The 16,252-nt window shown below is 33.2% G+C and overlaps 1 protein-coding gene across 1 annotated transcript; it reads left to right on the top strand.

Moving 5' to 3' along the window:
* The first annotated feature begins 694 nt into the window (after positions 1-694).
* Positions 695-12,290, top strand: LOC106078964 (putative ankyrin repeat protein RF_0381). The gene is made up of 2 exons (XM_056039668.1): positions 695-901; positions 8,439-12,290. Exons 1-2 carry the CDS (start codon positions 899-901, stop codon positions 11,250-11,252), a joined length of 2,817 nt encoding a protein of 938 aa, XP_055895643.1. The 5' UTR covers positions 695-898; the 3' UTR covers positions 11,253-12,290.
* The last annotated feature ends 3,962 nt before the right edge of the window (positions 12,291-16,252 follow it).

Raw genomic sequence — 16,252 nt, 5'->3', positions numbered from 1 at the left:
ATTTTTGAATATGTGTCTAGTAGCCTATTACACAGTAATGTCTGTAAAGATCTTTTTATAAAATCCAAGTCAAGACCAATCAACGTATGCCTACAGACATTTAATGTGGCCCATTCGGCAACCCCACCAGCACATTTAGGTACGACAGCCCACAGGGCATTTGCCCGATTGCCCATATAGCCAGTCAGCCCCTGAGGAGTACTTATCAGAGCCCTCCGACATATAAATGAGAATGAAGAAAAAGTTAGCTTTATAATTTTTATACAATTCCTTTATAAACTGAAAATTACATATAAAAGTGCCTTTAAAGCATTTAAACAAGATAGGCCTACTAATTGGTACCGGCATATCTAATATCTAATATATATAGGCTACATTTTCATATATGTGAAATTTTACATGGGTGTTAACAATAAACTTATAAGTTACAGAAGTTTCTTTAAAAAAAATATTACACCTTTTCATCTTCTAATCCCCACGAACTTTACCGAGCGTCATAAGTGGATGATCCATAAAGGAGTCTATTACAAATTTATTATCTGGGTATTTTCTTGGTTATTTCCTCCCTTATCCACACACTGAGCGTCAAAGGTGGATAATCTATAAAGGTATTTTGATCTAGCCAAATTTATTATCTGGGTATTTTCTAGGTTATTTCATAGTGACGAAATACCTTTGTTCTAAGTATTTTATGGTAGAAGCGGAAATAGATTTAGAATAGGTACAATTAAGTAGGTTTACGCAATGTGATTTAAACACCACACATCATTTAGTAATTCATCATTTCTCTTGGATCTTTATGATAGTGTGCACGGAACAAAGTTGATTTAGACTAGAGTCTAGCTCTAGTAGATTACCAATTCTATCTAGACTAGATCTAGATTAAATTGGAATCATCATGGTTTGTACTAAACTATTTCTGATCTAGATTCTAGTAGGTCTACTTATAGACTAAGACTAAGTCTTAGACTTAAAGTTAAAGAATCTAGTCAACTTAGACTCTTAGTGAAGTTACTGTGTGTTAGTGACTTAGTCGCCTTAGGCTTTAGCCTTAGTCTTAGTATACTTATCTACTACTATGGACTATATATTCTTATAACTGAACACCGACTTTCGGGAACTAGATCTAGGTCAATTTTTTATTTATTTTTTTATTTGGTGAAGGTTTAACTTTCAAAAAATTGAAAGCAGATTCTTATTCTTCAACTAAATAAAGTAAAGGACAATAAAAATAGCTGTGTTCCTTTGTATTACCAGCCATAGTCAAGATTTTATTTTAAAATAAAGTGGGTCACTTCATGCTCCTATTTTGAACGCAGTTTTTGGGCTTTCTCCTTCAGTTGAACAGTGAGCACCGTTGCGTTGTTGAACACCACTTCACTATGTAATAGCTAATAAATTATATGTTATATCAAAATTATTTAGATTGTAGTAAAAGAAGTAGATTCATTCACTTTTGCAATATGTATTTATAGTCTATTTCCTTGTATACTCTCTCTCTCTGTGTATAACTATATATAGTAGATTCTTATATCTGAACACCGACTTACGGGAACTATGGTAGATTCTTATAACTGAACACTGACTTTCGGGAACTAGGTCAATTTTTTATTTTATTTTTTTATTTGGTGAAGGTTTAATTTACAAAAAAACTGAAAGCAGATTCTTATTCTGCAACTAAAGGACTATAAAAATAGCTGTGTTCCTTTGTATTACCACCCATAGTCAAGATTTTATTTTAAAATAAATTGGGTCACCTCATGCTCCTATTTTGAACGCAGTTTTTGGGCTTTCTCCTTTAGTTGAACAGTGAGCACCGGTGTTGAACACCACTATGTAATTGCTAATAAATTATATCTGTGTTACTTAAAAATTATTTAGATTGTAGTAAAAGAAGTAGATTCACTTTTGCAATATGTATTTATAGTCTATTTCCTCATATACACACTCTCTTTCTCTCTCTCTCTCTCTCATATATATATATATATATAGTTTATTTATTTAAATACCTATATAATCTATGTGTAGAAACAGACAGAAATAAATTTATATAGATTATAGAGCTATACATTAATTATTTTAATTTAATAAACATGATATTTTCTACTAGGCTACTTGTATTTTCTCTCTGTCTTTCTTTTAACTCCCATCCAAGTACCCTCTTCTTGTTTTCATAATTTGGATGTTCGTTTTGTGAAACCTTAACATCCCCTCCCTCCCATAGATGCTTATAATTCTTTTCATGACTCTCTCCCCCTTCCCTCCACTGCCTGGTTGGATAGTTTGTGAGACTACTCGCTGAGTGTATACCTCTCCTCACCGCCAGCTTATCTTGCGTGATCACCTGCAGTGGGCATGGTCTCTGGCTTCAAATTAGCAGCCCACACTTTTTCTTTCATTCATAAGTTATATATTCTAGATATCTCTATCTAGGTCATGTTTATTCATTGAAAACATCTTAGATTTATTAATCCCAATAATATTTCATAATACGATTTTGCTGTGTTCAAAAAGAAGAATGAGCTGAATTCATTATTATTTGTTTGGACACCCCCTTTTTTAAGTTTATTTAACAGCTAACGGTATAAATGTGATTGGAATGTCTTTCTAAAGATGTTTAGAAGCTTATTTTGATATGCCCATCAGCCTACGATCAAACAGGCTCATGATATAGCCTTCATCCCTTATATGGGTATGAATTGCCGGGGAAGTTATAACAACAGCTTTACATACATGGTTACCGCGAATCTAAATAAATGCCACCTGCTTTGGAAAAACGGAACAAAATTACCGGAACTTATCTAAAATTGGACATGCGCAGTCCCGAAACGTTGTTTTTAGCTCCAAACATCAAAATAAATGAATTACAAACAAAAAAAAGCGACCCGTTCAAAAAGGAGAATTCGATGGGGTGTTCAAACTACAAGAGCCTCCTCTAGGTCAAATTTTTATTTTATTTTTTTTTTTTTGGTGAAGGTTTAACTTACAAAAAAACTGAAAGCAGATTCTTATTCTGCAACTAAAGGACTATAAAAATAGCTGTATTCCTTTGAATTACCACTCATAGTCAAGATTTTATTTTAAAATAAAGTGGGTCACTTCATGCTCCTATGTTGAACGCAGTTTTTGGGCTTTCTCCTCACTTGGACAGTGAGCACCGTCATTGTACACCACTATGTAATAGCTAATAAATTATATCTGTGTTACTTAAAAATTATTTAGATTGTATTAAAAGAAGTAGATTCACTTTTGCAATGTGTATTTATAGTCTATTTCCTCATATACTCTCTCTCTCTGTCTCTCTCTCTATATATAGAATATATATAAAATATATTTATATATATCGTTTATTATAGTTAATAGTTTAATATTTATATACCTATGTAATCTATGTGTAGAAACAGACAGAAATAAATCTATATAGATTATTTATCTATAAATTAATTATTATAATTTAATAAACATGATATTTTCAACTAGGGCTACATTGGCTACATGTATTTCCTCTGTCTTTCTTTTAATTCCCATCCAAGGACCCTCTTCTTGTTTTCATAATTTGGATGTTCGTTTTGTGACAGCTAACTGTATAAATGTGATTGGAATGTCTTTCTAAAGATGTTTGGAAGCTTATTTTGATATGCCCATCAGCCTACGATAAAACAGGCTCATAATATAGCCTTCATCCCTTTTATATAGGTTTGAATTGCCAGGGGAGGTTAAAACAACAGCTTTACATACATGGTTACCGAGAATCTAAATAATTGCCATCTGCTTTGGAAAAACGGAACAAAATTACAGTAACTTATCTAAAATTGGACATGCACAGCCCCGAAACATTGTTTTTAACTCCAAACATAAAAACAAATGAATTACAAACAAAAAAAGTGGCCCATTCAAGAAAGGAGAATTCGATGGAGTGTTCAAAATATAAGAACGTCCTCTAGAGCTAGTAGAGTATTCTAGAGATTACAGTCACTAGAGTAGTTTATTTAATCCGGACATTACGTGAATTCCAACACTTGCTGTTTATTGTGGTCATTAAATCTTTATTTTGATATGTAATATGAAACTAGCGCGCTGTATAATAATAATGTGCTTGTCCATTTTGTAATTTTCCAATGATTCTGATCCAATTTCCTTCCATTTAGATATAATATCTAGATCTAGCTGTCTTTTTATTTAAGAAAAAAGAATTTCAAATGTGTAAAAAAGTGTAAGTCAGGTTGTATTTTTTTCCAAAAGTTAAAGCCTATGTTTAATGTTATCATTATGACATTAAATCATGTTACCAGGATCATGAGGATGACTTTACCTCTTTCTAGGGCTAGGGTTAAGACAAGATTTCACTAGATTATCTAGATCTATATTTTTTGGTTGGCTAAGTCTATGGCTAATGAGCCTGGCAATATTTATTCTGTTTTGGAGGTGATTTATTTGATTCATAAGCCAAGTTGTTTGATCCCATACAACAAATAATTAAAAGGGGTATTTGTATTAAATTACGATTTTCTTACCAAAATTTATTTCAAACAGCCAGTTTCGGACATCAATGTTAATGATCTTATATTATATTTGTTTGCTTGTTTTTTTTTTTGTTTTTTTATTGAGAATAAATGGACAAATGTTTGGAGTGAGCTTGGTACATTGAATGAAGTTAAATGCCTAGATCTTGACCTTCTAGATAGATCTAGATTTATATAGAGAATATAGAGGATTCAGCTATTTAGATAAGAATGGCTATCCTAACCTGTACTATACTACTAAAGATCATCTGTATTAGAAATTTATTAAATTAATAAACAAAAAACACAAATATTCAATACACATCTAATCATGCAAACATAAAATAAGTCTTAAAGTAGTTAAAGTCTGTGTAGAAGTCACTATCCCATTGACCTAATTTTGGTAGAATGTGTTCATATTTTTATTTTTTATGTTCGTATTTATGCATAATTTGAAAACATCTTTTATTGATTTCATGTGAGGGGCTATGCCTGGGGATCTTAAAATTTAGTTAATGCCAATATTATATAGAATTAAAATCTGAGTTAATAGATGCCTAAATATAGAGACTGTTTGAAATAAATTAGGGTGTCTGGAATCAAATAATGTGGGTTGAATATAACAAATATAGGTTAGGGGTACAAATATAATTAGTCATCCTTATTCTCCTTTAACTAAAGAAGATTTTGATACTTCATTTTCTTTTCTATGTCGAACTATTGTCAAATAATGCACTGTCAAAGTCAAAGTTTGAAATTTTGGCCTATAGGAGTTCGAATAGCATTTGTAAACTATTCTAGATCTATAGTATATATTAAGTCACTAATTTATACTAGAGTAACTGACGACACCACTCGAACAAGTTAAGCTGTCGCCAACATTTTTTATGTTTGAATTTGTGTTATCTCTGTTATATAGACCTAGGAAAAAAAACTGTATCTATGAACTCCTCATCCATTTGTCTTTAAAAGTAGATAAGTTTTAGTGTATTACTCCTCAAAGTTAGAATTAGATTTGATGTTTAAGTGGGTCATGTCGATGCTTTCATTTACTTTCAAGAGCTTAAAGTTTTGAAAAAATTTTTTACCATTACCTTCAAGGATCGAACATCTTAAGAAACTCTCATTGAACACTTGAGAAGTATGTTTTTTTATAAGTGTTATCTTAAAATGTTATTAATTATTAGATCTTTTATCATTTTCTTTTTACGTCATGTCAAGACAGACAGGTCTTAGTCATTTTCCCATGCTCCATATCGCCTATCTCTACTTACAACACTCAATACACATAAGTGTAAAGTGCTTAGCCCAATAACATATCACCGTACGGTACTTATTTAGCTGAATGTCTTGAAAAGGCCCTTTACTAAGCTATTTATAAATTATAAATCAAAATCAGATATTTATTTCAGGGAGAGCCTAAAAGGCTTACATAGCCAATAGTAATCCTGCCCTCCCCAAGATATTGGAGGACACAACAAAACATTTTGTGGCTCTACGTATCTAGCATGCTCAGTGTATGTAATAGCCCAAAAGTCAGTGCTAGATATTTTTCATTGGGGGGAAGGTGGCTTTAAACTATGGTAGGTTTTGAATTGTGTTACCTATAGATCTAGATAAATCTGCCCTCCCCAAACACCGTTGGTTGACCAAAAAATGTATTTTAGAGCATGCTTAGTATTTGTCTCACACACACAAACAATAGTATATAAAATGCATATCTAGCAAGCTTAGTGTTTGTGAACTAATGAGCGGCTTGGCAGTTGGTACTTGATCAATCAATAATTGGCTCCTGCCCCTTTCCCTTCAACATTGTTCTCACTATAATGAACAATGTTTTGTGCCTGTGTTGATGGTCTGGTTTACACCTGTGTGTAGCGCTATCATTGACCCTTTTTTGTTGTGTTTTAGTCTAATGGCTGTGCTTGGAATGAGTCTTGAATTATGTTAGTCTGCACTGAAAATGTGTGAATATTGGAAAGTGGAATTGTGTAAGGAGAGAGCCCGGGAAGGGGGGTGTAGGCAGAATTAGTGTTTGTGTGTTATTGTTATTATTTTATCCATTTACTAGCCTGACATTACCAGCGGCCTGCGGGTCTAAATTTGTGTTTACTAATCTACTGGATTGGATTTAGATGTGTATGTTAAACTTAGCTAATGATCCTTTCAAGTTTTTTCTCTTTCGCTACAAAAATAAAATTATGGGTTTACCCGAGCCGATACATACATATCTATTAAAAACTAAAAGAGCGATAGATTAATAGTACAATTAAAACGTGTTAACTTCTTTGATATGGTAGCTTTACTCTAAAGTATGATTACCAGTAGCACTAAGCAAATTCAACTCCATTTTTTTTTAATATTTCAAGTAGCATAGCTCCATAATGGTCTGACCTATGAAAAAATTGAGAAAATTATCGGCCATCCCCAAATTGAAAATCTTTGGCCAAAATGATGACAAAGCAATTAAAGAAGTGTATTTCCTCATTCTCCATAGAATCTATAATTTAAATATAATATATAATCTTTTTTTTTTATTCTCATTTGAAACTTAATTTTTTTTTTCTATTTTATTTATCTAACTCTTGTATCAATTTTATTTACCATTAAAATAAAATCGACTATGATAGATAAAATCATCAAATAAAAAGTTAAAAAGTTTGTGAGTGTTTTTGCTAATAATAGTGAGTGATGGGGCCTAAACGTCAAGATCTTTAATAGAATGATGTAAAAGCAGTGTGGGTTATTGTTATTTTTCATTCTGGTCAAATTAGAGATATATTGAAGGGATGCATTTCACCACATGCTTCTTTTTCCCTGTATTTGCTTTAGTGTGTGAGAGAAAAGAGCACATTTTGAATCTTAAAGGCTTACAATTTTACTGAACTGAACTATATTTTAGTCTCAGTGTATGGTGGACTTCCTTTCTGAATTGTAGGTGTCATGGCAAAATCAGACTGAATTTCCATTTGTTTTGGACCAATAAATTTATCTTATTTTACATAGTAAAAGTACCTAAGAAATATGTTGTTTTTTAAAATCTACTTAGTGAATGAGATTTACTATACGGTATATAAATACACCAATAAATATATATATATATGTATACTAGTAGTATTCACTGGCTACTCTGGTTGATTTGCACATCAGTTTTATATTGTTAATTATGGCTGGAACACCTCCTCCTTTTTTTTAGTTTTAATAAACGGGCCACATTTTAACAATCAACCTAGCATACTTGTTAAGTCCGTGAATAAGTTACAATGAAATTTCAAGACTTTCTCTCTTTTTCACTCCCTGTAACTTAAAATTTTTTTTTTTTACCTGCGTATCGTAATTTATTTTTACCACTTTTATCTTGACCTGGAAAGATCCGCTTCATAATGTACACCTGACACATACATGCTCACATATTTTGGGTCTGTTTATTTTAGTAGCGCTTTTGCTTTATTTGCCCCCCCCCCTCCCCCAAACAACAAAAAGTTAGTCCTTTGTACACATTCTCATTCCCCCTTCTACATTTATCTAGGTATCTTAATCCTATTAGGATGGTTTTGTGTAAAAGGAAAGTAGACTCTTATGGAAAAGAAAAAAATTGCTTTAAAAAACACTGAATTTATGTGATTAAAAAAGAGGCTTCATATATATGTAGAATGTGGCCTTGTTGGGAAAAGCTGAAAATAAAATACAAAAGTTTGATAGAAAGCTTGTGGCTTTTCTGACCTAAGATAGTGATTCTGTCACCATTCTTAGTGAACATCTAGGAGGCAAAAGACGCATGTGTATGAAATTTGATGCGGATACTTACCCTAGTTTAAGAGATCTCGTGATCGTGTCAGTGATAACTTACAGATATGTAATAGATATAGATATATTACATATATATATATATATTCAACTGTATCTTTATTATGTTTCTTTTTTTTTTTTTTTCAGATTCCAAAGTATGTAAAAATGTCAACAAATGCCTCCTCCAGTGAGGATTCTTTTCTCATCCAAGCTGTTACATCACGTGCACCGGATAAAATACATGCTGCAGCATATAATCTGTTGTTTAACAAAAATCTCTACTCACAACGTGTTCTTGACTATTGCCTTTTACGCTCATCAAAAAATGGACATATTGTCTTGGTGCGATCCCTGCTGGCAGCTGGAGCTAACCTGGAGACCAGGGATGGTAAACAAAACACACCTCTCCTTTTGTCAGTTTTGAACAATCAGTTGAGAATAACAAGTCTTCTGCTGCAGAAAGGAGCAGACCTGAATGCCTCCAATAGTGATGGGGACACTGCCCTTATTCTCTCCACATTGTATACAGCCTCATACAGCACCACTCAACTTTTGCTGAACCAAACTTGTATCAATAAAGAGCACAGGAACTCCAAAGGCTTCACTGCTTTGGAGAGTGCCATAAAAGTTTTTAACTTGGAGGCAATCAAATTGCTCATTGATGTCAAGGTGCCTATGCCTTTCTATGATAAACACAGTATTTTCTCATTGCTGAACCAATCATCTTCAAATCTGCATGAGAATTCCATAAAAAATGGCATTTTGAATGTAGTCAAGTATTTTAAATCAGAGAAAGAAACTGGAAAGCAAGCGTTAATAACAGCTGCTGCTAAAAGAGATTCAAGAGCTGTTCATTTAATAGTTAGCATGGACAATGCTGTGTTAAACTATACCAAAAACACATATCTGCAAGCCATTGTCCAGATTCTAGAGTCACTTGTCAATGCTACAGTCGGTGACGATGACATAAACACAGTAAGAATGTTGACACAACATTACTTACTCATACATCACAATTATGGTGACAAGGTTCTAGAAAATTTGGCAGTAGAATCAGCAGTTTCAGTTGGCAATAATGTCATTCTCCAGCTGCTTTGTGAAAGCAAATTTTTTATATCAAATGCAATTGTGGGTAGTCTAGCTGAAAGGGGGGCCACTTCTTTACTTCAAATTCTGATCAAACATGGTGCTAATGTGAACAATGACAGTAAAATTATACGATACCAGGGGTCGGCACTTGAACGGGCAATGCTGAAGGAGCAGTTTGATTGTGTCAAACTCTTGGTCAATGCTGGAGCCGTTTTAAACATATATGATGCCTTGGAGATGGCTGTGCAATCAAATAAGCAAAAAACTGTGGAGTTTTTGTTTGGTTCTTTTGCTGAAAGCATAGATGCAAAAGTTTTCTCTTCCAATTTACTTCACTTAGCTGTCTCACATGAAAATACAGACATTATAAAAATGTTGTTAGATAAAGGATTCAATGTGAACCTGCAATGTGAAGATAAAACTCCACTGATGTTGGCAGCCAGCCCTGCAATTATTGATCTTCTAGTGTCAAGAGGAGCTGATGTCAATGCAACTATAGCTCAGAATCGGAATACTCGAAAAGTTTTACATTATATAGTTTCAGGTGCCTATAAAAAATATCTAAGGTCTAAATTTAGTCAAAAAAGTAATAGATGGATAAATATGTGTCATGCAACCATTGTAGAACTGTTTATTCATCATGGGGCAAGCATCATTGAGAAGGATTATAATTCCAGAACACCTTTTCTAATAGCAGCAGAGACCAGTGATTCAAAATATGTCATGATGGTACTCCTGGAAGCTGGAGCCAATCTTGATGAACGCATGCTTAGTGGATGTAACGCCTTACATGTGGCAGTTCAATCTTGTAGAAAGGAGAATGTTGCATTCCTCTTGAAGCGTGGAGCTGATATTAACTCTTGCAATATATTTGGACAGAATGCTTTGTTTATGTGTGAAGATGATGAGGTGATGAAACTTTTGCTGTCCAATAATGCTGATGTGAACGCAGTGGACACTGATGGAAACAATGCTTTGATGTTTCATTTAATTAAATGGTCTTATGACTTTGACATTGTTAAAGAGCTAATTGCTGCGTCTGATGTCAACCACAAGAGAAAAGATGGCAAGACTCCATTGCTTCTTGCAGCCAAGCGACTGGAGGCGGATGTTATATCTCTGTTAATTCATAAAGGCGCTGATGTCAACTACACTGTGGTGAGAAATGGTGAGAATATTTCTGCATTCACAATAACTGTTTCATATGTTTGGAATCAGAGCAAAGAGGCAATGGATTGTTTAAATATCTTACTAGACCATGGTTTAAATACCTCTTGTATTCCATCATATTTTATTCACAGTTTGATTTCTGTGGGTTGTTTCTCTTTAGTAACAAGATTAATTTCTCTTGGGATAGCACCATCTGTGATTGAGTTAGAGACAAGTGTATCTGCATGGGTTAGGACTAAGTATATTTTCTCACCACTTGATTCAGCAATGTTGGTGCAAAATAGCCACTTAGCACAGTTTTTGGTGGACATTCGGTTTTTGACTCCAAAAGATTTGCGTCTTTTGAGTGGGGACCCAGAAAGCAAAGAATTTATTGTTTCAGAAAGGAATGAGAGTTTGGGTTATCAGTCTTTCAGACAACCATTGTCTCTGGAAACATTAACTTTTGTGGCTGCGTCACAACTATTTGGCCACGGGCATGACAGGGTGAACAAAATTTGTCAAAGTGGTCTCCCTAAACCTTTGCAGGAGGCCTTGATGTTTCAAAAGGTCTCAAATGATCAGGGTTTGAAAGATGATTTCAATAGAAAAAATCTGCTTCTATTCAAAACAGCATTTAACCATGCCAAGCTTAAGCCCCGTGGGGATGGATATTTTAACAGGATGTATGGAAGCATTAGAATTGGCCTTGGGGAAAATTAACCTTTGTTATTTGCGACCATATATTTATGTCTCTCTATATATATATATCCTTATGCTTACTATGTAAGTGTTACCTATACCAATTTACTAGTTGCTGAGAATTCCATTTTGTTGTGGATAAAAATACACCATAAATAAATTAACAATGTTAATTAATAATGACAGCTATTTTCGTCCAAGTTAAGTATATATATGTATATATGATGGTGATAGGTAACAAGAAACACTGTGTGTTTATCACAAAAATGCTATATCAATATTGAAACATTTTATGAGTGAAAAACTGATTTCATGCTTTTAGTGAAATTAAATGCTACTTAAATTAGAAGATCTTATATAAAGGATACGATATTCAAGTTAATCCTTTTGTTTTTAGATAAGATATTCAAGTTAATCCTTTTTTTTTAAACATATAAAAATATAACAATGTTAAAGGAGCCTTTTTAAGAAATTACTACATGATGAAAATTCTCTTTAATACTGAACTTGTGGATGTAAACATTTTGTAAATTGTTTACTGTATATTTAGAGAGATGTCTTTCATGTAATGTTTGCTGGTAAAAGTTTTAAATGTTATCACTAATTTATATATTATATTGATTTGATCTACAAACACTTCTGTACTAGTTGGATGAATCATATTTACCAGAAACCAATAGGGTGGGTATTGTGTTGTTGAACGTTGTACAATGGTTGTGTCAAAGTATCTCAATTTCAAAAATTTATTCTGTTTTGTAGCTCATTTTACTGAGTAAAATACTACTTATAAAATATTAATTTGCTGTTACCATTACATAAATCTTATTTTTTTTTGTAACTTTTTTTTTTCTACCAGAGCGATATTGTTTTGATTTATTACAAATGGTTAATGTCATGTCAGCGATGCCTAACTTTTGGCCAAACGCCCCAATCACACCTGTGGTGAGGAGCTATCTGGTCCCTTGGAAGGTTTATATCAAAGTACAGAAAATCAGTATTTCCAAAAATTTGTTACATTGAATTGCTCTATGACTTGTTTGTGAAATAAGGTGTATGACCCATGTCCAAAAAAGGTTTGATATCCCTTTCTTTATAAAGTGAATAGGGTTTGTATAGATCTGTAGAATAAGACAAGGGTTAGAATAAACTGTTGGCATTGTACTGGTAGTAAGTAGTGCAGGGTGAGAGTGCTATTTTGAAAGTCTGCTTTATCTTTTAATAACTCTTTCAGAACAGGAGATTATTATGTCCTATGCATATCTAGTCAACTAGTCATGCCTGTTAGTAATTTAAACTGACAAGTCATCCATTTTTTAAATTTATTTATCGATAACACCAATCTTTTTTTAACACAATATTTTGAATGATTTTATTTCTCCATTTTTTGAATGATTTTTGTGTGTGTGTGTACCTGTACGGTCTGGCAACTGTGCTAATAAAATACTATACTAGCAAGATTTGTTTTTTGTATTTTTGTTTTTATATGTCCGGTATCGTTATTTTGGTCTATAAATTACACTTCATACATCAACACCATATGTACTGAACTATAAAAAAAAACAAGGCAAATGACTGCATTAATAATTCATTTTGAGTGTGAATTGTTTTTTTCTTTTTCCAAATAATAGGACATTTTAAAAATTAAAATCATTAAAAAGATTCAGTTTTGAGGCTTTTACTGATTCTATAAAAACCAATTTAATTAATTAGTCAAATATACAGGTAAACCCCTAAAGTTTCCCAGTCATGGGTGTCGAGTTTATTTCCTTGTATCTCTTGCGATGGCCTCACTGGAAAGTACTTTCCAAAGCTTCCAATAGAATCTAGTCTTTGAAGGAGTGTGTCATGAAACACGCAGACAAAAACAATGTCCAGCCTATCCTAGTCAACACCATCTTGCTATGGCATGGTAAATGTTCGAGGAGTTTAGAATTTCACAGTTTGGTATACCGTATGACTAAATTAATTCGCCTGGTGTGTTTTTCTTGCTGATGGTAGAAGAGTTCCAGCCATTTGTCCTGATGGGAAAATAAAATCCAGTAAACTGGAGTGAGTGTAGGGCGATAGCGTTGTAGACCTACAGCCTCCTTGTAACCACTGAATTGTCAAATGAATGTCAACCTAGACTTTGGTGAGGGCAGGTAGCAATAGACCAATATCATACGACAAGCATGTTGTGTACCAGATCGTATGGTAATGCAAGGGGGTTTGTAAGCCTTGGAACTTACTTTCAAAGTACCGGTATGGTGATCTTAGACTGTAGTAAGGACCTAAATAAATACAAACATTAACCCTTAAAACGCGTGTGGTAGTTTAGCCTCTAAACATCAGATTTGTAATTCCATTTTGTAGAAGCTCATTGTAAAAACAGCTCAGCACTTTGAGGGTTAATTAAAATTTTCAAAGCGTTTCTTATGCTAGAGCAGAACATTATTGTAATGTACTATATTAGACCGTACTCTGCACTTCTGCAGTATACATATTTAAATAAAATAAAACGAGTTCTCACTGACAAGACTCATGGAATCTGATAAACAAGCACATAATTCTAAAAAATCTTACAAAACAAACAAACCCACAAAGCTTATCTAAGGAAAAGAACGTCACACTTACGACCATGCATCTAAAAGTTAGTTCCCTTATTTGATATAAAAAATATCAATAATTAATTGATTAATTATTTAATTTTTTCAAATCGATTCATGTTTTGTTAGGTTCAACTTGATCCGGGAATGGGTGTGTACAATTATTTAAGGGGACAAAACTACATATTTAGCCATATTTGTGAAAAAAAATGATTTATTTCACTTGTTGCTATCAAACAAAAGAAAAATAAATATCAGTCATTACTTGGCTAATTGGTTATTTTGTTTGTTAACAGCGCTTTATAAATAAAATAATAATAATAATTATTATTATTATTTTCATAATCACTTCCCTGGCACAGCAATTACTGTATTGGTTTTAGGAGGATTGAGCCATTGTGTCTGAATTCAGGGCGTTCAACTTTTATTTAAAAAAATGGATTTTAAAAGCGATCGCAGTAACGTTCACACTGATTATTCCTTTCTCCCCCCTCCGCCCCCAACCCATTTCCCAACTGGTCCAGACAAGTGATAAAATCATAGCTAAATTAGGAATTGGGCTAAACAAAAAAAATAAAAAAATGGTAAAAATATTTTAAATCGCACAGATTTTTTTCTGTTAGTCTAGATCTATTATAAATGTAATCACATGAATGATCCAAAAAAATTGATACACTACATTTAATATATGCTTTGTTAGCAGCCCCCGAAAGTGGAAAAGACGCTATTGGTTTTGTATGGAATGTCTGTCCGTCCGTCCGTCCCGTTTAGATCTCATAAACTAGAAAAGATAGTGAAAATTCGACATCATAATATTTTAGATCATTGAAAGTTCTGATGCAACGGCTACTTTTTTCTTTTCTGAAAGCGAAAAATCTAATTTTTTAAATCACATATGCAAGCAGTTTTTTCAAAACTAGATTTTTGTCAGAAATTTTTTTTTTTTTTTTACATTTGTATTGCTAAGTTACATAAATTCTGTCATACTATCTACTACATTAAAAAATGTTTACTTTTTTTTTAAAGAGAAAAATTCTATTTAGTATGCATACAAGTTGGACATAATTTAAAACAACAATTAAAAAGTAGTTTTTCATATTATCGCGTGAACTGCAGTGCACCTTCGCATCCATAGAACACTCATCAACTAGAGGAATTTTTTTTCCGGAAATGTTTTTTTTTTTTAATTGAGGAATAAGAGATTGACCCTTTACAAAACAATTAGCTCAATTAGATATTAATTATAAGACATCAGTTAGGTCAGGTTCCCATTCAACTTCACATTCACTTTCACCTATCCTTTGGTCTGCTGGATCGCTGGGGCACCACACAAGATCTGTCAACCTTCTTTTTCCATTCTTCTCTGTCATTTGTCATTGATAGAATTTCATTCTGATATTCTTTCTGAAAATATTGAAACCTGCCTTTTTACCTTCCCTGTTGGACCACTTCTGGGGCCGATTTTGAGTTTGTGTTTCCACACAAACTGTCTTTGTAACCTTGTTTTTTTTTTAAGTATGTGAACCGGATCATAATAATGGAAATGCTAACAAAAAGGATTATTCTAAAATTATCGTGCAGCCAAGTCCAAAGAGTCTCAGTTTGAAGCTACTGATTATACTTATATATGGGCACAAAAAACTTGCTAAAAATAACAAAAACACAAAAGCTACAATCACAGTACAAACAGCGATAATTCGAAACATAGAGTCAAAGTATTGTTCAGATTTATCTAGATTTTCTGTTGATGTCTCTTTTCTGTGGTAGGAGGAGAGTTAAAGTTAAAGTAATAGCTTCCAGGCTATTTCTAGGTACATTGATCTACACTTTTTAAAAATTAAAATTATTTTTTCTTTTTCTTTTTGTTCATTGATAAATTTGTAATAAGTATTACTACGAACCTAGCATTGCACACTGCTACTAGGTAGGACACTAACATTCCAATGTTCCTGCTTGTCGTACAGGAGTTCTATCCGGCAAAGATTATTTTTAGCAGGGAACATCGGTTACCGAGAGATCTGTTCTTTGGACTTTCGTGGGATACACCAGTAACTGCTGATGAGTATGTCACTAATCTTGAGGGCGTTTAGAGAAATCACGTTCCCTTGCTCGTAGGATGATAAAGAACAATAGTCATCTAATGAAGACAAGATACGACAAACGTGCCAATGCCTCTGGGTTCCAGGAAAACGACCTTGTATGGTTGTACAACCCTCGGAGCCGAAAGGGAAGATCCCCGAATCTCCAGTGAGACTGGGTAGGTCCGTATCGTGTCTTTAAAAGAATTAACTACGCTGTCTGATCTGAAAGACATTTGTATTGATCGGCTTCATCGTTATCGTGATGGAGCAAACTCTTCAAGAGTCTGAAGAAAGGGGGCTGTGTTAAGAACCTTGCAACGCACACTGCTACTAAATAAGAGATTGTGCGACATTG

This window comes from Biomphalaria glabrata, chromosome 8 (assembly GCF_947242115.1).
Source record: "Biomphalaria glabrata chromosome 8, xgBioGlab47.1, whole genome shotgun sequence".
Taxonomy (NCBI): Eukaryota; Metazoa; Mollusca; class Gastropoda; family Planorbidae; genus Biomphalaria; species Biomphalaria glabrata.
Note: the sequence above shows the minus strand (reverse complement) of the source record. Positions and strands in the feature narration are given on the sequence as shown.